Genomic DNA, 21975 nt, shown 5'->3' with positions numbered 1-21975 from the left:
TACACCTATGTGTTTTTTTTGAGACGCCTCCCCACCCCCCACCCCCCACCACCACCCAACACCCAGAAGTCATTACAAGGACAGGAACCTACAGACATTCCGGAATGTGTCGCCACGCTTGGATACCCCCTGTGGCCTTGTTAGTGGACCAGGCAATGGAGGTGGGGTGGGGTGGGGTGGGGAGGGGGTTTGCTGGGGGAGTCATGCGTGTGTCCTGGGACTCTTAACAGTGATTTTCCAGGGCCACAGTGAAGGGTGGAAAAACAAACAGCCCCTGGTCATAACCATAAAAGAGAGAAAGGTAGAAATGCGGTCCTTCTAAGCCTGGAAAGCGATGGCCCAGCTTGTGATGGCTCTGACCTACCGCCCCTACGAGGCAGAAACTGACCAGTCCACTGGACGTCCAGGCCCATCGTTTTCTGCAGTTTAAAGCCAGCTAAGCCAAAGTGACTACCAAAAAAAAAAAAAAAAAAACAGAAAAAAAGTGCAGGAGGAAGCTTGCAGCTTTGGTCGAAGAGGAGGACAGCCGAGAGCTGAACATACATACACAGTACGTGACGCGTCATGGCCCCTCCTACCGGAAAAAAAAAACAACCCCAAAAACACACTTCAAACCACACGGCAACGGCACAATACAAGGGCTGTCGGGGAGGGAATGTGCCGCCTCACTCACTATGGAAATAAACTCGGTTTGTACTGGCCGTGAGCAGCCCTGGGCCCTCTGTCACATGGGAAATGTCCACGGTAAGCTGGGAGTCGCCACGGTGACTGGGTTCTGCTGGCCAATCGGTGTGGAGGCTGCTGACTGGCTGGGAACTGTGGCTAGCTGGATACTCGCTTTGAGAAATAAAAAATAAATAAGGCCCAAGCCATTTCAGCTGAGAGAAACGGATGTAGAAGAATAAAGAGTAAGTGTTTGTGTTTTTGTGTGTGTGTGTGTGTGTGTGTGTGTGTGTGTGTGCGTGCGTGCCTGTCTGTCTGTGTCTATGTCTATGTATGTGTCTGCATGTTTGAGTAGGGCGGCGAGGTGAGTGTGGTGGACAAGTTTCTCCCCAAAAACGGTACATCACAGTAGATGCCCCAGATTCCCAAATATCCACCATTCCCACCTCAACCCCAGGGACCAAGTACACCTCCCCCTGCCCCAACCCCGCCCCCGCCCCCACCCGCGGCCCCAACCCCGGCCCCACCCCCACCCCTCTGCCTTCCCCATCTGAAAAGTGCTTCTGCTCTCAGGGTCACAGAGTCAGCGATGGAGCCAGACTCCCGAGCGGTGTTCCGGGCCCTTCACTCCGGTATCTTCATGGCCTCGACAGCCGGCTTGGTTTTGAAGTACTGGTCGAAGCGCAGCACCGCATACCTGCAGGGGAACGCCGAGAGAGACAGAGAGAGAGAGAGAGAGAGGGAGAGGGAGAGGGGAAGATTTGTTATTAGAGGTTGTTCTTCTTTGTAGCTCTTTGTAGCTCAACACAGTGCATGCCATGCCAATAAATCACCTTGAAATTGAAATTAAACTGAAAGAGAGAGAGAGAGAGAGAGAGAGAGAGAGAGATATGCCAAGGCCGAATGACAGATAACCCAGCCTGAAACCTGATTACATGGCAACACTGAAATATGTTCATCACAAGGACAATTACAGTAGAAGATATCGATATATGAACATAATTTCCTTCAGTGTGACAAGGCACCTCTGTGGTGGCTGTGCTTACGTGCAACTTTTCTGTTGCAACCACACGGTGAAATGTTTGGAGGAATGACGTAGGAATTGGATTTCACGATTTTGTTTTATTTTTATTAACTGACACAACAGTTGGACTCTGCTTTCATTAGCCACACCCAAGTAAAAAACTTGATTGATGTGGAAACCCGGAAGTGACGTAACTTTAGGGAATTTCCTAGAGGAAAATGGCCACAGTGCAGTGCGAAACTAGAAAGATAAATCCCACAGTTGAGATGGAACAGGCCGAATATACAAAGAATTTTGGACACGAAGCCTTATTATTTCCAGCCTGCTAGGTGTCATAGAGACCGGGAAAATTAACGGAGATCCACATACGTTTGAGGTGAGAGAAATCACGGGAACGTTTTCACGTTTTTTGTGCATTGTAGGTTTGGTCTAAATGCAGTCACAGAATATAGCGTTTTTTTTCTTCCAAAGATGGTAGTTCTCGATGTAATTGTGTCGCCGCGGTAACACATTTCTACGGTTTCGGGTCAGGTCCGCTTCACGGTAAGCAGAAATTTTAGGATAGCTTTCCGATATTGCTTGTGTTGAAAGTGCTGCGACGGAAACGAAGATGGATTTACTTCGCCGTCACAGCTGTTCAGAATGTAAACAAATATGGCATTATTCACGGTCCGGACAAATTTTACCACAAAGCAAACTAGTTACTTGATAAAGGGTGCTAAGGATTGGGAGTATGGAGATGATGAATTCTTAAATCTACGCTGAGGTGCGTCTTCTGTTCACATCGGAAGATTGAATTTCTGTCTTTTGTCCTCAATTAAATACGATTTTGTTCACCGTTTCACTAAACTGCTGTGGGACTTCTATAACTGTTACTACCGGTTAGATCTATACGGAAAAATGGCTGGCTGTCCCTACGTCACTGAACAAAATGCAAAATAAATAAATAAAATAGCTTTTTAAAAGACAGTTTACAGGCGTGTGGCTTTTAATTAGACCTCACTTTCTCGGAGAAATTATCATTATTATTTTCCCCATTAAATAGCAAGGTCAAAAGTTGCATTTAAAATTTCATAATGAAGTTTTCCTGGAATTATATTTCCTGGAGCTGGATGAGCTTCTAATTAATTATTTCTTGGCCTGAACCGAAACTTACACACACACACACCCATTGTTACGCTTAATCGGCGCAGGTATTCGTGTACTCCAAGCCCCAGAGACCCGCGGCAGCTCTGCAATCACAGCAGACCAGGGATTGGATCACCTCACCCCACAGGGTGTCTGTTTTTGGAAACGGAACAGTCACCGCATGTACACTAAAAGCCTGTGAGTTATGGCAGCGTTCGCCCTTGGTCGTTGCGAAAAACGGAAACAAGAGCCACGCGGCCGTGCTTCTGCCCTTCGTTAATCGGGCTGTAACCAATCCCCAGTCTTCAGTGTTGTTGGTCTTCCCATCTGATTCAAAATGTAACGGCCCCTCCAACAAAGCTGTATTCTTTTACCAGCCATACAGATACAGCTGCTTATATATCAGCTGGTGCAGTCAAAAGACTGGGGAGCAGTGCTAGCAGCACCAAGGCTGTAGGCGTATAAAAGGCGTTTGCATGGTGCTTCACCTGAATTGTTTCAGTATGTCCAGCTGTATAACTGGATTGGATGTTTAAAAAAATGTGCAGGTCGCTGTGGTTAGGGGCGTATCTTAAAATGCCTAAAATGTACCGGTGTTGATTCGGCAGCTTTGACTGTGCATAACAGCGTGCGTGACGACTGCTGCACTCCTGCTGAATTACCAGGTGGGGAGTAGAAGAACGTGAAGATGTATTCAGTTCCGAAAATAGAGTGTGAGATGCAAAGTGCAGACATGAAGGTGTTTTATCTTTCTGTGAGCTGTGACCCTGTTCCCATCTGGCAGCAGTGCCAAATGGCGGTGGGGAAGATTCCAAGGGCCCTGACTGACAGGGGCCCTCAAATAAACACTGTGCAGAGATGGGGTGGTGGGACCCAGTGTGAGATCTTTTCACGGGGTCCAAAATCCAAGGCTGTACCCCCTGGGTGCACAGTGTTTGGATCTGGTCGGGTATGACCTCCTCAGGCCTGGCAGAGTCCAATCAGCATCATTTACACAAAATCACAGACTCGCCTTCTCCAGAAGCTGCAGGGGAGAGTGTGTTTTCAAGTGACCACAACACACCGCTCTTCTCATCTCTACGCAGTGCAGACAGGGCCGCAGCTATGAATTCTCAGGCCTGGGACAAAATATATTGGGAGGTCCCCCCCCACCCCCCCACCACCAGGGGGTGCACCTGATTAAAAATAGGTGCACCCCGTATCCTGGCCCCCCTCTTGGACCTGGGCCTGGGACAAAGTGTCCCAGCTGCCCCCTGCCCCCATTTCTGCAGCCATGTGTGTAGATGTCTAATATTAAATAAAACAAAAAATTTTCATATTTTTAAAATGCAACAGAGTTTGCTTACCCGAGGAAGTCAAAGTCGATGGAAGAATACTTTGCTTGAATGAGAGCCCAGAAACCCCAGAAGAAATGGGACGCCTGTAGGAAAAGGAGCGGATTTTAAAGCGTGACCAGACACCGGCAGCCTTTGGTTATGCTTTCCTGTTATTCTTTCGTGCTGCAGCACACAAAACGGGCATGGTCTACCTTAAAACAGCACAAAGTGGCATTAATACAGTGTGCGTCACTGGTGCTGCAAGCCTTAGGGTTGCAGAAGGAGGCTGAGAGGCAGAACTTGTTGATGAGACACAAACAACAAGCATCACCTGACCATTGCAACATTTTTGGCTGCGGCCAAATGTGTCTAGGCTATTATGATTATGATATAAATATAGACACAATGACAAAATGGTAATGTCACTGGTTGTTGTCACTTTTGTTAAGGCTTGCAAAACCTTTAGTTAAGGAAATATTCAGTATGGATAAAAATCTTTTTGCCCCCATTAGCAAATTACCTAAACATTGTTGTCATTTTTTTTGTAATGAAAAATAGTGCCCTTTTAAAAATAAAGACAGCAGTTTGTTTTTTTCATTCACTCGTTCACTCAGTTGCTCACTCCTACTCACTCGCTGCCTCACTCACTCACCCACTCACTCACTCATGCACTCCCTCACTGGCTCACTCACCAGGGTGAACTTGTTGACCTGCACATAGAGCATCTCCAGCTTGTGCTGGCTCACCCACTCCCTCACCCATTCACTGGCTCACTCACCAGGGCGAACTTGTTGACCTGCACGTAGAGCATCTCCAGCTTGTGCTGGCTCACCCACTCCCTCACCCCCTCACCCATTCACTGGCTCACTCACCAGGGCGAACTTGTTGACCTGCACGTAGAGCGTCTCCAGCTCGTGCCAGCTCACGTCCCCGCCCTTCTTGGTGAAGCGCTTGTAGGCCTGCAGGTAAATGAGGAGCCAGTCCAGCTGCATCTCCCTGCTGGGGAGCAGGCTGTAGTCCAGCTCGCTCATGCCTGCGGACGCAGCAAACGCGCACACACACACACACACACACCACAGGGACACAGCACAGATTAACCTCCCTGCCGTCCTCCAGTTAAAAACCGGCAGTTAAAAATCCCCTTTAATGTCAGTTCTTCAGCATGACATTTTATGACTTTTTCCAGGAGCGACCCTACCTTTAGAAAAAGTTAACCATTGCCCTTTTTATATTTCTTAAAAGCGGTACGCCATCGGGGTAGAAAAAAGTGTAGCACGAGCACTTTCTCAACCCTGAAGTTAAACGAAATCGTAAGTCATTCTCAAACTTAAGTGCCACACATCTATAATTATAGGAAAAAAATCAATTATGATGCGTTTTGGAGTACAAGCGAGTGGTGCGGACTCTCTGAACTGTGAAGTAGGAGAACGATTATTCACTGACATATTGATGAGTGACAGGTTGTTCCTACGTGAAAAATATTGATTTAGGGTTTAAAATTTAATTGAGAGGCTTTATCACAGGGGGTCTGGCAAAGGTGGGGGTCGTTTACATAATATGCATGCATAATATGAAGACGGAGCAAAGATCAAGCAGTGGCTCTCAATGGAGCCTAAAGTAGGCACGCTGACTTTGTAACTGTGAGGTCCACCATTTCCCTTTTCACGTAACGCATTCACACACCTGCCAAAGCAGACGGCGGCTTTCTTCACCAGCCCGAGGTGTCATGGCGGAAGCTGTCTTCAGCAGCCCCCCCCACTCACCTGCGAACTCGTTGAAGTGGTTCCCGATGTCGAAGGCCTGGTAGTTGTAGCTGGAGTACTCGTAGTCTATGAACCTCACGTGACCTAAGAAGAGGAGGAAGAGTTCATTCATTCACGACTTCCTGAGAAATCAAACTTTACGCATTTTACTTTGCGTTTGTCTCCAGGCAATTTGACTTTTTACTGTTTTCATGTAATTTAATTTTATTCAATTTTAATCTTTTAATTAGTTTTAATTGTGAAGCACTTTGTGTGTGACTCTGTCTGTGAGAGGTGCTATATAAATAAAAGTTACTTACTTACTTTCAACTCAAGTCATGTGATTTTTTTTCCCATCACAACTATACTTTTTCTCAATTTTGGTTGCTATTCTAATATTTTTTCTTAAAGTTGCAGATCAATTCTCTGTTAGAAAAAGGCATTCACTTCACCTACTCCTCAGTTATTCCAAAATCCCAAAATACGATTACATTAGTTAGAGTAAGTCGTAGAACTGAGAGCTTATGCAATGCTGCAGAAAATGCTATCTGCATGTTCGTTAAAGGTGTGCGGTACCTTCTTTAATGTTATGGATGATGTTCTTGCACAGCAGATCGTTGTGACAAAGCACCACCGGAGAGCCCAGCTGCGACAGGTGCTCCTTCATCCAGGCCATTTCCTGTTCTAACACTTCCTGGCTCGGAACTTCCTGTTGAATTCTGAAAACAAATCAAGGACATGAAAAAGGAGGCAAAAAACGCTATTTTCGGCCTTACAATTGCAACGAAAGGCTCGTGTGGACATTTTCTCTCGCCTCAGAAACATTTTGAAAATCTTTACAACTTCATTTTAACACAGCGTTGAGTTCTGTTAGTAGAACGAGGGGACATAAATGGAAATTAGTAAAAGGTACATTCCATATAGACATTAGGAAGAATTTTTTAATGCAGAGAGTAGTCAATGTGTGGAATAGCCTGCCAGATCACATAGCCTAAACCCTGGGGATTTTCAAGACTGGGCTTGATGCGGTGTTTGATACTATCTAGCCTGTAGGTAATCAGAGCACTAATTTAGTCTGGAGAATAGCGAGCATTGATGGGCTGAAAGGTCTGCTCTCATCATTATGTTATGTTATGTTGCATTAATTTCCCTGCCTCACAGGCATATGCTAATGCATGCTCTATGTGCAAACAGGAATAGACAGTCATAATATAATGTGCAAAAACATATGAAGACCCTGGAAGTCTCTCTGTTGTCCTCCCCCCCCCGCCATTGGGTGACGCACATATACGGGATCTCCAAATCCAGACCCCCTGCAGTGAAGTGTCACGCCCTGAAGGTGGCCCGTGGAATGTCTGGGCGCCGAGAGACGGGCGGGCGAGAGAGGGTTTATCCTCCATCTGGCGACGGCGGCCAACCTGGGCGCCGGCCAACCGCTTTCCCGCCGCGGCGGGCTCCGGCGTCTAATCCCCTACGGGGCTTAAAGCCGCCGCTGGGGGGGGGGAGACGCGGTGCAGTCTGGGACACGGCCAGACGCGGCTCCCCGCCGCGGAATGGCTCCAGCTATGCGGAAGCTTTCGGCGGGCGGGTTTGGGGGGGGGGGGGGGGGGGTTGGGCAGGGAGACGACTCGCCTCGGGACCTGGGGGGGGCACGGCGACCCACGGCGTTCTCTTTGTTAAAAGGCTGACGTGGCTGGTGCCGCCGCCGCCGCTCGCGGCCGTCCCCATGGTCGCTAAACTCCGACGGGTGAACATCTGCTGTTGTGTGGAACAGCAGGTGCTGCCATTGTCTTAGGCTGCCTTTATGGCTGCATAACAACCTCACAATGCACTCAACCCGCTCATAATAGTGTATCAAACAGCGCAGTGATCCAGGTTTAGGATAAAAGCATTCTTGGGTAAGAACTGAGCTTGGCAAGGCAGCGACTGTTTCTCCTTTACCCCCCCTCCCCCCCCCCACGAAAAATCCTTATAAACACTCCCAAAGGGTACTAACATGCACATCCTTCACCTTTAATGCATGTACGTAGTGATCTAAGACCTGCAACAGAAACCTAGGGAGCCAGGAAAGGGGAGTAGAGAGAACAGGAAATTCAGTGCAGTGATCAGGCCACTTAACCCACACTGTCCCTTCATTAGCATATAATCTAGAGCAGGCCGATTTTCTGATCCAGGGCCCTCCACCCAGGCTCAGATGCATCCAGGGGACGTCCATCATAAGTATAAAGGGCACCACACTTTCTTACTCCATAACAAAAATCCCTAGCCGAGTCGCTCTATGCATCTAAAATGAGCGGAGCAAATGCTTTTCGCGTCGGAGTGGAATTTTTTTACTCAAGGCTAATTTCCACCTGCATGACCTAGTTTTGCCGTGGTTGCCATGAAATGGATACCTCGGTGACACCTCGCTCAATTTCCACTTCCTTGTGCTGAGATAAATGTGATCACAAGCCTCGGGCCCGTGATTCACTGGATCAAAAACTAGTTTTATATGATTTTATATACTGACTTTTCCCATACGCGCTCAAATATAGTATCACCGTTAGCTTCTGCTTCTGCAGAATTTCCACCCCCCTGAAAGACCAGAGTATTTTTTCAGCCCAGCCAAATATTTACAGCAAACATGTAGACTCCTACACTCGATAGTTATCTGCAACTTGCCTGCCAATTGTCATTCTTCCTGTCTCGTAGTTTTCCCTAAGCAATAGGTTGGCGTCATTAGCATTCAGTATTTAACAATTTACCTACCCGTGTCCAGACATCATGAGGCATTCTGGGACATGTTACATTACAGGCATGTAGCAGAAGCATCTTGGAATGGTTGACCATGTTACATGTTACATGTTATATTACAGACATGTAGCAGAAGCATATTGGAATGGTTGACCATGTTACATGTTACATTACAGGCATGTAGTAGAATGATCTCGGGATGGTTGATCATGTTACAGGTTATTTTACAGGCATGTAGTAGAATGATCTCGGGATGGTTGATCATGTTACATGTTATATTACAGGCATGTAGTAGAATGATCTCGGGATGGTTGATCATGTTACATGTTATTTTACAGGCATGTAATAGAATGATCTTGGGATGGTTGACCATGTCACATGTCACATTAAAGGCATGCAGCAGCACCATAGAGCGCATCTTCTCCAGAGCGACAAACACAGCTTTGCAGCTTCTACACTGTAATGTTTGGATACTGAAGCAATTTAGGTTAAGCACCTTACTGAAGGGTACAACAGCATTACATTACATTACATTACAGGCATTTAGCAGACGCTCTTATCCAGAGCGACTTACACAACTTTTACATAGCATTTTACATTGTATTGTATCCATTTATACAGCTGGATATATACTGAAGCAATTTCGGTTAAGTACCTTGCTCAAGGGTACAACGGCAGTGTCCTACCCGGGAATCGAAACTGTGCTACACTCCGTCCATTAGGAACAGCAGTGTTACAAGCCCAGTCCCCTAACCGTTACACTACACTGCCACCCCCCCACCAGAACCAGGAAGAGTGTGAAAGGAGGCGGGGGGGGGGGGGGGGGGGGGGTTACCTAGTGTTAGAGGCCTGGTCGGTGAACTCTGTGGCCACCAGGCTGAAGTACTTCCTCATTTTGATCCACAGGTTGGGCTTGGGAATGCAGCCGTTGTGAGCGTGGATGGCGTGGATGCGGGCCATCTCCTCGGCGATCAGCCTGCCGTGGCAACAGAGGGCTTACATCACCACCGCACAGCACCGCAGTAACACCAGCCCCTGAGGTGGTATGGTGATTACTTTTTTGATTAATCTTTTTGGGGTTTTTTTTTTTTTGAGATTCTGACTGTAAACCAGACCTGGGTCAAACACGTATTTGTTTTGGATTCAAAGACTTTTCTACACAAGTTTGTCTGTATGTATTGGAACCGATGACATTCTCTCAAAAAGGGAAAACCCCACATTTTGGTCATATTGGCAGGCTCAGTTGCACCAGGCAAGATCAACAGAGCACAGAAAAGTATTTGAATCCAAAACAAATACGTATTTGACCCAGGTCTGCTGGAAACACAGTAATATCTGTTAATGCCCATAAGGTCACCACCCTGGGATTTTACATCAGTACAGGAAGGTAGTACTAATGAATTAGCAAAGGACTCGTCTACAAATTCTGGCCATGAAATGAGTCTCCACTTGTTCCAAATGTAGCCATTATCAATGACGATTGTAATACAGAAAAGCATTCATTCAGGATTAACTACCTTCACTTATTTGTTCACTTGAGGTTGTTTTTAATATATTACCCCTCACATGATGACGTAGGCCACTCCTTTGCAGTAGTAAACATTACTGGAAATGGGAAATTACTGGAAGTTCCTGGCAGTTGACGAAACCTGCACAAGCATGTTATGTGAAAACTTCCTGTGTCGAATGTCACACGTGACTCTGTCCATAGTGGCGATGGAAGACACGCGACGTTATGCAATTATGCAAAAACTGTCCATTATTGCCTCTGGTTAGTATGTACCATAAACCCCTCTGCGGACAGGACGGGACACAGAGCGTGTTGTAAAAGTTTAACCGTAAAAGGCCCTAGATCGATAGCGGGTGCACGCTGTTACACAGAGATCCTAAACGATCGGTAAAGTGGGAAGGGGAACATAAGCCTGGGCGCAAAACTGTGACCTTTCTGCCGCCAAAAATTTAAACGGTGCTTCTAGGCCATGGCATCATTTCATTTCTGAGGAGACCTTGGTACCTCAGATCTTGGGGGGTCCTCATTGTCTGAACTTAAACCACGGCTTCAGCAGAGAATCGCCCCACCCATGACTTGAAGGCCTCCTCTCTACCTTGTAGTAGCGATGCCCAATACCACTGATTTCCTTTTCTATGTGATACCAATTAATACCAAGGCTAGTATCACAATACCGATACTGATGGCCATACCCATACCAATAGGTTTAAAAGTATTCTTGTGTACATACTGTAAATGTGGGAAGTCTTTTGAGTTCTGCAGTGAAAATTGCTAAATGCGGACATCAAAAATGTATATTTGAAAGCCTTTACATTAGTATTGAATAAACTGCCAAAGATTATTTTTCTCTTTTTGTTTTCTGTTTAATAACAATTGTAAACGCATATTCAATTGTTCAACAACGTTCAATAAATGTTCAATAATATAATTACCCTTTTCCGGAGTTATTCTTCACATTAGGTCAACAGAAAATTAGGGGTACTCAAACACCCTTAAATGAAATCAACAATATACATAAAACCTCTTTAGAATAATTAATTTAAATATTTTTATATTCGTAATTTGCTGTGTGACCGTCTGTGACTGCGTGCTTCTCCATGTGCCTGCCTGTGTGTGTGTGTGTGGAGACAGAGGGTGGAAGGATAAGTAGATCCCCTCCTACACAATTATCTACAATATTTCGTTTTTTCAGTATCAGATGCACGTTCAGTTTCATTATAATATAAATGTTAAAAATGACCTGATTACAGAGAACACTTGGTATCGATATGTGAGGATTCTCAATTTTTTTAAAAACGTCAGGCCTGGAAGTGTCGATACTTCCGGACCGATCCACGCGCCCCAGCTTTGTGGGCTGGACCGTTACCCCGGAGGACCACGTTACCCCGGAGGACCGCGGACTGAGCCCGAGAGCGGCGTACCTGAGCAGCCCGGGGTCCCTGACGTCCAGGGGCCCCAGGGCGTCGCCCTGCATGAACTCGTAGCAGATGCCGTTCTGGAAGGTGCAGTACAGGCGCGGCGCGCAGCCGTTGGCGTGCAGCACCTGGAAGCTGCGCAGCTCGTTGTCCCGGTCCACGATCAGCTCCGTCTTGTTGCCGTACACCCGCACCAGCACCACGTCCTCCGGCGCCTCCTCCACGTAGCAGCCCACCAGCTTGTTGGTGGTTCCATCAGTGAAGAACTGGAAGGGGGGGGGGGGGGGGGCACGAGCCATTGAGCACATCATCACACGGTGAGCCGTAGAGAGTCACTCCAGAGACTGCAAGGTGAACCGATCCCAGGGAAAGTTCTGCGAACCTCAGGGAAATTAGCGTCTCCGTGCCCCGGCCCTATCTGGACAGGTCCCCAAAAAACGCCGTCGGAAATGTAAACCGAAGCGAATAAGGAAATGTTTTTTTGCACGGGTTGCGCTGGCTATCAGCGCTCTTTCATTTTCACAAAACGCAGGGTAAGCTCAGCTTTTATCTGATTGGGCGTGCGCGTTCTGTTTACACGTCCACAGTGAAAACCGAAAGCGTGTAACCTGGAACCAGCTCATCAGTCAACACCAGCGCTGCTGTCCTAGGCGGCCAGAGAAACCTCATTTTGTGTGTGTCCTTTATTTAGGATAAGGTAACGGGAGCAACGTCATTCAAACGGTTTCTCAGCTGATTACTCTCAGCTGACACGCAGAATATTACACATCCGTGAGGGTTTTTTCAAACTAGCATGTCTAAACTCAAAAAGTTAATGGATCAGTACACCTGCATTTTAATTTATTTTAAGCGTGGAAAAACATGTGACCTCTGGATTCTGCTATGATATTATAGTCAGAAGCCACCCACATTTTACAATGAAGAAACTTCCAGAAATCTACCGTCCTGTAGGTTTTCACTCCAACCCTAACAAAGCTCACCTCATTCAACACTTATAAATCTCGTTGAGCTGCTTTATTAGTAGAATCAAGTGTGTCAAATTATGGTTGAAATGAAAACCTACAGGGCGATATATCTCTAGCTGCTGAATGAGGTGTGCTTTGTTAGTGTTGGAGTGAAAACCTACAGGGTGGTAGATCTCTATCTGTTGAATGAGGTGTGGCTTTGTTAGGGTTGAAATGAAAACCTACAGGAAGGTAGCTCTCCAGGAACAGGATTAGGCAGCCCTGGTGCAGGGCAGCAGATTATTCTGCTAAAAAGCAGTTGACGCACTCTCAACCCCGCCACCCAGCGCTGCATTTCTGAAATTCCCTGCATGTGTTTGTCCAGAGATGCCAGCGTAGTGAACGCAGGGGCAGATCAGCAGGCACGCGGGCACAGCTTTTGATTGGACAACGGCACTTTTGTGAGCCCTTTATTTTCAGATCTGTGCTTGCACAGACACAATGAGACCGGCCGCCATTCTTCCAATACCTCTGCCTCCATGTGCTGCTGCTGCATGTGCCGGCGTCAATGAGCACACGTGTTTGGAGCAAATATCAGAATGACACGATTTACTCCTAAATGGCCGTGTGACATGGGAGAATGAGTTTTTTTTTTTACGTGTGTGTGAGCAATGTCACACCTAGGTTGCCTGAATTATTTTCTAATATTTTATATGACTACTGTATTACCGGCACTTATGTCCCAAGGGGGGGGGGGGGGGGGGGGGGGGACGCTAATGTAAATCAGACATGAACTCTGTGTCAAAATGACTGGACAGTGAAGTCCTCCTCTGCAAACAGTCCAAGCAACACCACTCCCCACTGCTCATTATTTGCACACTGTTGCTTATCACTCGGATCTTGTGGCCGTGGCTTGTCCTCGGATATGGCAGATGTTCTTCCTGTGTGGTCACACTTGACAGTTATAAACAGCACCCCCCCCCCCCCCCCCCAACCTCCCCCCGCCCGCTGAATCCCGCCAAAGTCACCTGATAAAAGTGTGCACAGTCACCCTAATCCACCGGGAATGTGGGCATCAGCGCTGAGGTAATCTTACATGCTAACCTAATGACTGCAGGGCTGCCATGGTTACAGCCTGGCACGTGATCCAGCCAGAACATGTGAGCGTAGCATAGCGTAGTGTAGCATAGCGTAGCATAGGGTAGCACAAGCTCTGCAGTCAATATAAAATAAGTTTTTTTTAAATAATCATTAGGAAATATGTTATCAGGTATTCCGTAGGGGTGTACACCTCAGGCTTCACCACGATAAGATACGAATTCCATTCTTGAGGAATTGAGAAATTTTGCTATGATACGATCCAAAACAATCCGATATCGTAAACGTTCAATATGTATGATCCAGCTAACACAATGCTGTTACAACATACACATGCGACACTAAAATGAGGTTGAGAGGGCAAAAACTTATTGACGTCATGTCTAACAGAAGGAAAAACGGAAGAATTACGACATTTGCATGACCGGCTATCTTTACAGCCAGTTTTCTTGCTGATAAACTGCCACTGCTGTAGCAGCATCACAGTGATCACTGTCAAATCAGTGAAGTCATCCGGAACCCTCTTAGACAGAAACAAGTCCCTCTTCCTGATAAGCCCATTGAGTAAAATATAAGTTACAGTAACTTATAAAAATGTTAATAAAAATGTTATAAAGGGCCAGGAAACTGGATTCAACCCGTGGTTATATTCCCCAGAAGTGACAATTGATTGTCTTCTTAATATTTCTTTCAAGTTTTCAATGCAATTATATCCATTAAATTGTAATAAACAGTATTAGATTATTGTGATCTGTTCAGCAGACAAGGAGAGGGTGGGCGTGTATCCTGCACTCATTAACATAAATACCTGTAAGACAGGTCATATGTAAACCATTCCTCATCGCCAGCTAGGTTAGAGCTGGTTAGAGCAGATTGTTCCATGCAGTAACCTTACACTACCAGACAAAATGTGAGAAAGCAACATAAACTTTCCTTTACATTATATAGTTAAGCCTGAAGATCATTCAATGTGTAATAACGTTGTAACACTGAGCTACGGTACACTAACATTAGACTCTATAGCAGCCTCAAACTCCGGACATTACACCCCAATGAAGAAAGTCTGTGATTCCTCGTGTCTATGCTTGAAAGCTATTTAATTGTCCCTAGCTAATGGTAGGCCTACCTACCAATCCTCCACGTTCTGCGACAAGTTCCAGGCGAAAATGGGCACTGCAAATACCAACTGTACGGGCGACATGGCTCAGGAGGTAAGACCGATTGTCTGGCAGTCGGAGGGTTGCCGGTTCAAACCCCACCCTGGGCGTGTCGAAGTGTCCTTGAGCAAGACACCTAACCCCTAACCCCTAACTGCTCTGGCGAATGAGAGGCATCAATTGTAAAGCGCTTTGGATAAAAGCGCTATATAAATGCAGTCCATTACCAGTCCATTTACTGTAATATTGCAGTGCCGGTGGGTTCCAGAAATAAAACCCATTCTTGTAGGTCTCTTCATTTTTGGGAAAAGAAAAAAGCATATTTTACTTTCTCCACATCAAGAGAAGGGACAATGCTTAGGCATTATGAATTTAGCTTGCATTACCCACACAAAAGTGGCAACAGCACCATGTAGGCCTACATATTACATCTAGAAAGGATTTCACTGTTTTTTGTAACGTAACTAACACCGATTTAACCCCACCCACTAAAAACCTGGTGCTTGACCAAGGGGGAAAGCGAGCCAATTTCGGCACCATTTCTTGGCCTTTTGTGCATGCAAAAAAAAGTATTAAAACGACACGTCAGCAAAGAATTCACAGATTTCAGTTTCCTGGACCTTTAAAAACAGTCACATGAAACAGGATCAGACCTTCTGTTGTGCAGCCAGGATTAAATGCAGCTGCTCATTCTCGGGCCGGTAGACGTCCCACTGTTGAACGAAGTGAAAAAAGAGACTGGCTCGCGCGAGGCTAACTTCCCAATGACTCACCGAAAATGAACAAACTTTTTGCCCTGCTGTTCCTTCAGTCCCAGGCTAAGGGCAGTTAACCTCAGTGATCCGGCTGGCACGTGAGCAGAGCGGATACGGTTGAGACTCCCGCTGTCAGCGCTCAGGAAGCTGTGCTCGAGCTCCACTCTGCTCACATGCCCTGGCTCCGAGGGCCAACGTTAACCCTTCGAGGTGTGAGATCGCGAATGAATGCGATTGGAATGTTCTCGACTGAACATTCTAATGCTGATGGAACAATCGCTGCTGGCGACTGAGAGCAGCGGAGTTCTAGAACACTGACTCAGAATTCTGAGAAAACATTCCAAACACAACCTACCATTCAAAAGGATTTTAATGGCGTTAAGTGCCTGGCACCTCTATACCCCCAGCCAAAGGCGTGTGGGGCCTGTCAAACAAAAGCCGCCAAAACAATCCCTTTCCATTGATAAAAGCGTGCGGGTGCTCTGCACAGCGATTAACACTCGACCAGGGCAGTCCTCGTTGAGGACAGGCCAATACCATCCCCAGCGAGGGTGGTTTCTCTCTGTCGCCGATAGGGCCGCTTGCCGTGCGAACCCAACCAATCGGGATACGAGGCCACTTCTCCAGATGCCCTCGGACTGTCTGGGTCACAATGGGAAAAAAATAATAATAATTCAGCATATCTGCCCAGACAGAGAGGAAGGCAGGAGAGCACATAGCAAAAGAAAGCAGCATAGAGCACAAAAAAGCTACTTCATGCCCGTGAAGGCCAAGAACAAGGCCACGCTGACACAGACAACACAGTTCTATATTCCACAGAGGAAGGGTAGAGGATCCTGACTGCACTATATTAAAGCAACGGTTTACAATTTCTGCCTTCCTGGTGTCACATTTCTACCAAATGCAGAAGGCAGAAAAACTAGAATACTCAACATACAGCTGTTTCAAAATCATGTGAAAACTGGTTACTTGCAGACTTATGGTGGTGGTAGTGTTGAGATGGAATGTAACTTATTGTTATACAAGTAATTATATAATTTCATTCTCAATCAGTAATTTAATTAGTATATTTAGTGGGAATTGAGTAGTCTTTGTAACATTTAAAGAATTATTTTATGAAATCTCATTTTGTATTGGCTGTGGTAACATCTTTAATCTGAACTAAACTTTAGATACCATTTCTTGCCAGTTGTTTAGATCTGAGAACATTCACAGCACAAATATTCAAGGAATCCGAGTTACAGCCAAGTCTCCTTCTACATTACAAATACTTAGCAGACGCTCTTATCCAGAGCGATGAACAGATATAATACAGACAAACATAATATTTTTAACAAATTCCCATTAATTTGTCAGGCAGTCAACCAAACACAACAAGCTTGATACCTCATTGCATTGCTGCTGGCTTCATTTACTAGAATTTATACAGTCATATAAAAAAATATACCAGGCAATTATACAAAGTAGGTTATACAAATTATACATACAAATTATTGGGAGTTTGTTTAAGTTAATGTTCTAGAACATTCCTTTGCATTCCTAAGTACTGATTATTACGTCAGCATTATAATGTTCAGTTAAGGACATTCTAATCAGGTGTTGTGACCTCACTCCTTAAAGGGTTAATAAGGCGCCGCGTTGGACCATGAGCTGTGACGTCAGACCATCAGACCATCGATTTCGTGGCTACTCAACTGCGTAGCCAGGTCACCTGGGCAACGGACAGATAGTCAGAGTAATCCGCCAAGCAGCGAGGGCTTCATTAACTTTATGCATTTGATAGAAAAACCACATCCAAAAAAATAATAAAAAATCCCCCTACACCCTAATTGAACAACTGCATGTGGTTGAAAATAACACTGATGAGGGTGGAGACGGTCATTTGGCACTGCAACAGTACACTTAAATCAGGGTGTATAGTAACGTGTGCTGAAGACAGAATTGACTGTATGGTAAATACCAACTACAAACTAAAGAGTGACACCAGAACATAATTAATTAAAATCTAGCGAGTAATTTACAAGCCTATTAATTGAAATAGCTTCTTTATTAAGTAGCTGTGCGAGCAGTTTCATATTCAGCCATGTTAGCTAGAGACTAGACAGACTAATGTGACATTTGCAGCAGCAACTGTCACTTGCATGTGTGTCTGCATCAATGACGTTAGCTTGCCCCTAAACTGTGGTACGCAAAGATAGCTAGGCAAACACACGTTTGCGTCGCTGGATATCAATGGCGGAATATGTGTACAACAGCTGTCGCATACATGTGCGAGTCAACAAAAACCTTCTTCCAAAAGTACGGAGTGCTAGCTTGGCAAGCCCACTTTTGCATCCCTAGATACAGTTCACTAACGTAGGGCCCCTTTAAATTAGTCTACATTACATTACGCAAAGCGCAACGTGAAATCTTTGTGGCAGCAGGGTTAACTTGGCGAACATCGCTCAAAGAAATAGCCGGGTAGTCATTTTCATCGGCCATTTATATCATCTACACAGGGTATAATACTAGTCTAGCTCACTGCGGTATTGGATGACCAGCTACATTTGTTTCTACTAACGTACTATTTTGTAGAATAAATATATGGCTAGCAATCTAGGTGGCAAAACACATAGACGTTTTCACGAGATCGATACAAAAATCATACTTAGCAATCGTAAGTGTAAGTCTCATCATATCAACCGATTAACCTGATTTTGCCGGCTAGCTACTTATGCTGGGGGGGCGGTGAGGGCGTTATGCAGCTAGCTATTGTAAAATATCTAAGGGGGTTGACCCTAAAGCTTCTACTGTGAGCTACCTAAACCGTTAGATACTGCTTTCAGCGAAATGGTACTTCTACCAAGATGCACGATTGATCGTTTTTAGCCTGCGTGTTCGCTAATGCTAGCTAGTTCCAAAAAAATGAAATCATGGTAAGTAGCCTACGTCGATGATGCGATTAAAGAAATGTTCGCTAGTTAGCCAACTTCCAAGGTACCGCAAGATATCCATCGTATGTCTTTAGTGTGGCTAGCTAGCTAATCACACATCCATGAGATAAGTATCATTCATAACTTACCTTGGTTTTGACAAGGTTGATGTCCCATGCCGGTCGGAGCTCTTTCATGAGTTTCATCGCGCCATCTGTGACATTATGTTCGTCCACAAAAATGGGGAATTTTCTGATTATGGGCGAGCCGACGGGCACATGTATCTCGGTCTCCATTTTAAGGTGCTTCTTTTTCCTTTTAGAATTTATGATAGATATTTGTGCTGTGGGGCATGTAGTCAAAAGCGTGCCTGACGTAGGTATGTCGGTAGATGCAGTAAAAGCCGCGACTCAGCCGGAGACAGATTAATTATCTCAGGTTAACCTGTAAACTAGCGAACCGGCTTTACTAAGCTAACTAACGTAAATGTTACTCGTCAACCGACTTTAGATTGTCAAGGCTATGTCCTGCTTGGCACCGCCCTCACTGAATCATCCGATTACAGTCTTACAGTCGTTCCCGTGCAATTTGAAGTCAGAGAGAGCCGTGGCTACAGCAAATGACACGGATGGCTGACGCCCACTTTCTCTGCTGTGACTGAAGATGGCTTATCAGGAGATTGTTCGATTGGTTTGAGATGTGTTCCACACCGAACATCAGTCTGAAGCTTTTTGGGGGCGAGGATGGGACTGCCGAACGCAGTGAATGGTGTAACTTGTTCTCTTAACGTTTATGATATTTAAAACCGCTTATTTTCCTACCAAACTATCACACCACGCTCTAGCTTTTTTTTTTTTTTGAGAGTTTGCATACAATTTATATGCTGAGTGAATTGTGATGTTGTTGCTAGGCCACTGCATACTGTGCAACCCTACGCTTTTGGTTCACTGAACCAAATGTCTAACATACATTTTAACTAAATGGGAGGTACCCTCATTGTTCACACATTAATGCAGACAGCGCAATCTGCTGCCGCACGATATCTTTTCGATAGTAGCTAGCATTTCCAAACCTCCAAAAGAAAAATCCAAATTAATTTAATGTGTACCAGAATCCGATGACGAAAGTAAACTGGGAGTTAAGCATCTCGACACAAGAATCACCGAGGTGGTCTTTTGGAACACAGGGACGACAGGATGACATATCTAATGTTTGAATACATTGTCGCTCTCTAGTGGGTGGAAGACCGCATGACCAAATAATTGCTTCTGGAAAAAAGTTTTAGGAAAAAAATGAGATCAACAGTATATCTATCGTTCAGGCTTGCTGCATAGGGATTGTGTGGTGTATGTATGTGTTATTTGTCATGTATTATCATGTCATGTAGGCCTAGGAATTTCTTTGCATTTCGGTTGGATTAATGTTGGAATCGTGTCCCAGACGAAGCTGTGAAAAAAATGTTAAGAATGCACGCCTATCACATAGCCTTGATGTGGCCTCCACATTCAGGTCTCTGAGTACAGGCCGACTGATTAAAAATCACACTCTCTCGCGCCGCACATACGTGTGAACACATAGCAAATATGCCCAAGCAAACCAACTCAAAATATCGTACACTGGGAAATTAGTACAATATCCAGTGTGCGTAAGGACTGACAATAATGTTGGTGTCGTTCCAAATTGGGTATCTTCATTAGTGACTGAAGGAGCATTGTATTCCAATGGGCACAACATTACAGTCCGTAAGTGCAGGTTTTATGGAAAGAGAAAGCACGTGGTACTTTTTGAGTTAACAGCCATTGCTCATGAAAGTCACGGAATGCATGAACTGCTTTTATTATACGGAATCTCAGTGGCTGACTGGGAGACAGTTGTGTAGCTGTAAACAACGCAGATAAATTCCTGACGGCTGCTATCGGGCCCTGTTTCTATGCACGTTGTGTGAAATCCTTCTGGCAAGTGGTCACATGCTTTTCAACTGAAAGGCTGGTGTGGCTGTCATTCTGCGTTGTGAAACTGCGGTCGCTCATTGCCTGGGCACCCAGAGGTACGTATTACAGTAAAACAAAAACAAACAAACAAACAAACAAACAAAAAAAAGAAATCTTTCTGAGAAATGTGTACTGGCCTTTCACTGCCTTAGGAACACCATCTGAACGTGTTCCTGGAAAGCGGTCAGTATGTATGCTTGTAAGTTCTGGGCCTTTTTTTTTTTTTTTGAGGGAGACTCAGTAAATATTTAGAAATTGAACAATGTGCAGAGTTAGATATGACGCTCAGTGTATGAGATATGTGCAGCAAATACTGCTCAGTCCTTCCTGGTTACGATTTTTCAAACAGTATGTTTTTATTAGCAGTTAAGACTTAATTATTATTGAGGTATTTCAACATAAGAAATTGTATTCCTCATTGCTGGAATACAGCTAATTGTACTTTTTCATTTGTACTCATTGCATGGGATTCAATTGTAGATGAAAATTCAACAGATTATACTCATTCTGACATCTACGGACTAGATATTAATGCAGATAAAGAATTGACTCTTCAAATGTCTAATGAGATCAGTAATTGATTACTGATGTTATTAAAGTCTTGTGTCCTTCACACAAAAAAGAAAGGAAAATCAAGTGGTATTCTTTCTCATTCATGTCCCTGTGGGAGAACCAAATAGCCCTGCATGAAAAAGGTCATTCATCGATGTCGTTGGTTCTGCGCCTGAAAGTGTGTGTTGATGCAGGTCTCACTGCAGTTAGTCATTGTTTGCACAGGAAGAATATACATTCCCAGTGTTGCTTGGGGGAAAGGAAGGAACCGTGTAAATATGGCAGAAGAGATGGCTGGGATTCCTCCAGTCTCCGCCTCCCCTTGGCTTCAGCATTCCATCAAAGGAACTCTGGGTTTTTCTTCGAATTATTACATAACTCTTCATTACATCACTGTTACATCACATTCTCTCTCTCTCTCTCTGTGCGTGAAGAGTACGCTGGTGGAAGTCACTTGGACGCCCTTTCACTTGCTTGTTGAGTCCCGTGTAAGTTGTGTTATTACGAAACACTAAGGCTTTACCCAGGTATTCCTGGTCATTATGTAGCAGCCCTCAAACCACGGAGAACCCATTCAAATACATCATGTAATTCCCTCAAATTAAAGCTGACAGTCTCACATGTCTACCCCATGTTCATTGTTCAATTTAAAATGCAATGTGCTAGAGTAGAGAGCTAAAACAACAAAAAATGTCACTTATAAAATAACGGACTGCGTTGTATGTAACAGTCAAATCTATTTTATTACACGGTTGAGGACAGAATTTGCAATATTTCAAAAAAATACAATGCAGTATGTTAAGGGGACGCTGTGTGCAACAGTATAATGTGGCACCTAAACATTAAAGTTGAAATTCTACAAACTGTCAAATAAATGGCAGTTTATGACACCTTATAACACATATTATAGCGTGTGTAATATTTCCCACAGGAATGCATTGTTATGTAGGATAAAGGGTTTTCACGGTAAAGGGAAACAAACCGTCTCCCTCACCACCCAGTGCTGCATTTCTGAAATTCCCTGCATGTGTTTGT

General features: G+C 44.9%; 1 protein-coding gene across 1 annotated transcript; it reads right to left on the bottom strand.

Annotated features, from left to right (window-relative positions):
- Window positions 1-1199: 1199 nt before the first annotated feature.
- etnk2 (ethanolamine kinase 2) lies at window positions 1200-19174 on the bottom strand. The gene is made up of 8 exons (XM_035386869.1): window positions 18547-19174; window positions 11538-11797; window positions 9442-9582; window positions 6450-6592; window positions 5895-5978; window positions 5004-5164; window positions 4162-4235; window positions 1200-1360 (listed from the first exon to the last, which is right to left on the bottom strand). The coding sequence occupies exons 1-8, from the start codon at window positions 18691-18693 to the stop codon at window positions 1288-1290; spliced, it is 1083 nt and encodes a 360-aa protein (XP_035242760.1). The 5' UTR covers window positions 18694-19174; the 3' UTR covers window positions 1200-1287.
- Between the last annotated feature and the right edge of the window lie 2801 nt (window positions 19175-21975).

The sequence above is a fragment of the Anguilla anguilla genome, chromosome 13 (assembly GCF_013347855.1).
Source record: "Anguilla anguilla isolate fAngAng1 chromosome 13, fAngAng1.pri, whole genome shotgun sequence".
In the NCBI taxonomy this organism is placed as follows: domain Eukaryota; kingdom Metazoa; phylum Chordata; class Actinopteri; order Anguilliformes; family Anguillidae; genus Anguilla; species Anguilla anguilla.
The sequence above is the reverse complement of the archived record's forward strand: the minus strand, read 5'-3'. Positions and strand labels throughout refer to the sequence as shown.

What these genes read in the sequence shown, in the direction of transcription:
- etnk2 (XM_035386869.1), bottom strand. Translation starts at nt 18,693, where the DNA reads ATGGAGACCGAGATACATGTGCCCGTCGGCTCGCCCATAATCAGAAAA. An exon ending in AGGGACCCCGGGCTGCTCAG is followed by an intron (nt 9,583 to 11,537) that starts GTACGCCGCTCT and finishes TTGCCACGGCAG; the next exon opens with GCTGATCGCCGAGGAGATGG. An exon ending in AGGTCAACAAGTTCGCCCTG is followed by an intron (nt 4,236 to 5,003) that starts GTGAGTGAGCCA and finishes CTTTTCCTACAG; the next exon opens with GCGTCCCATTTCTTCTGGGG.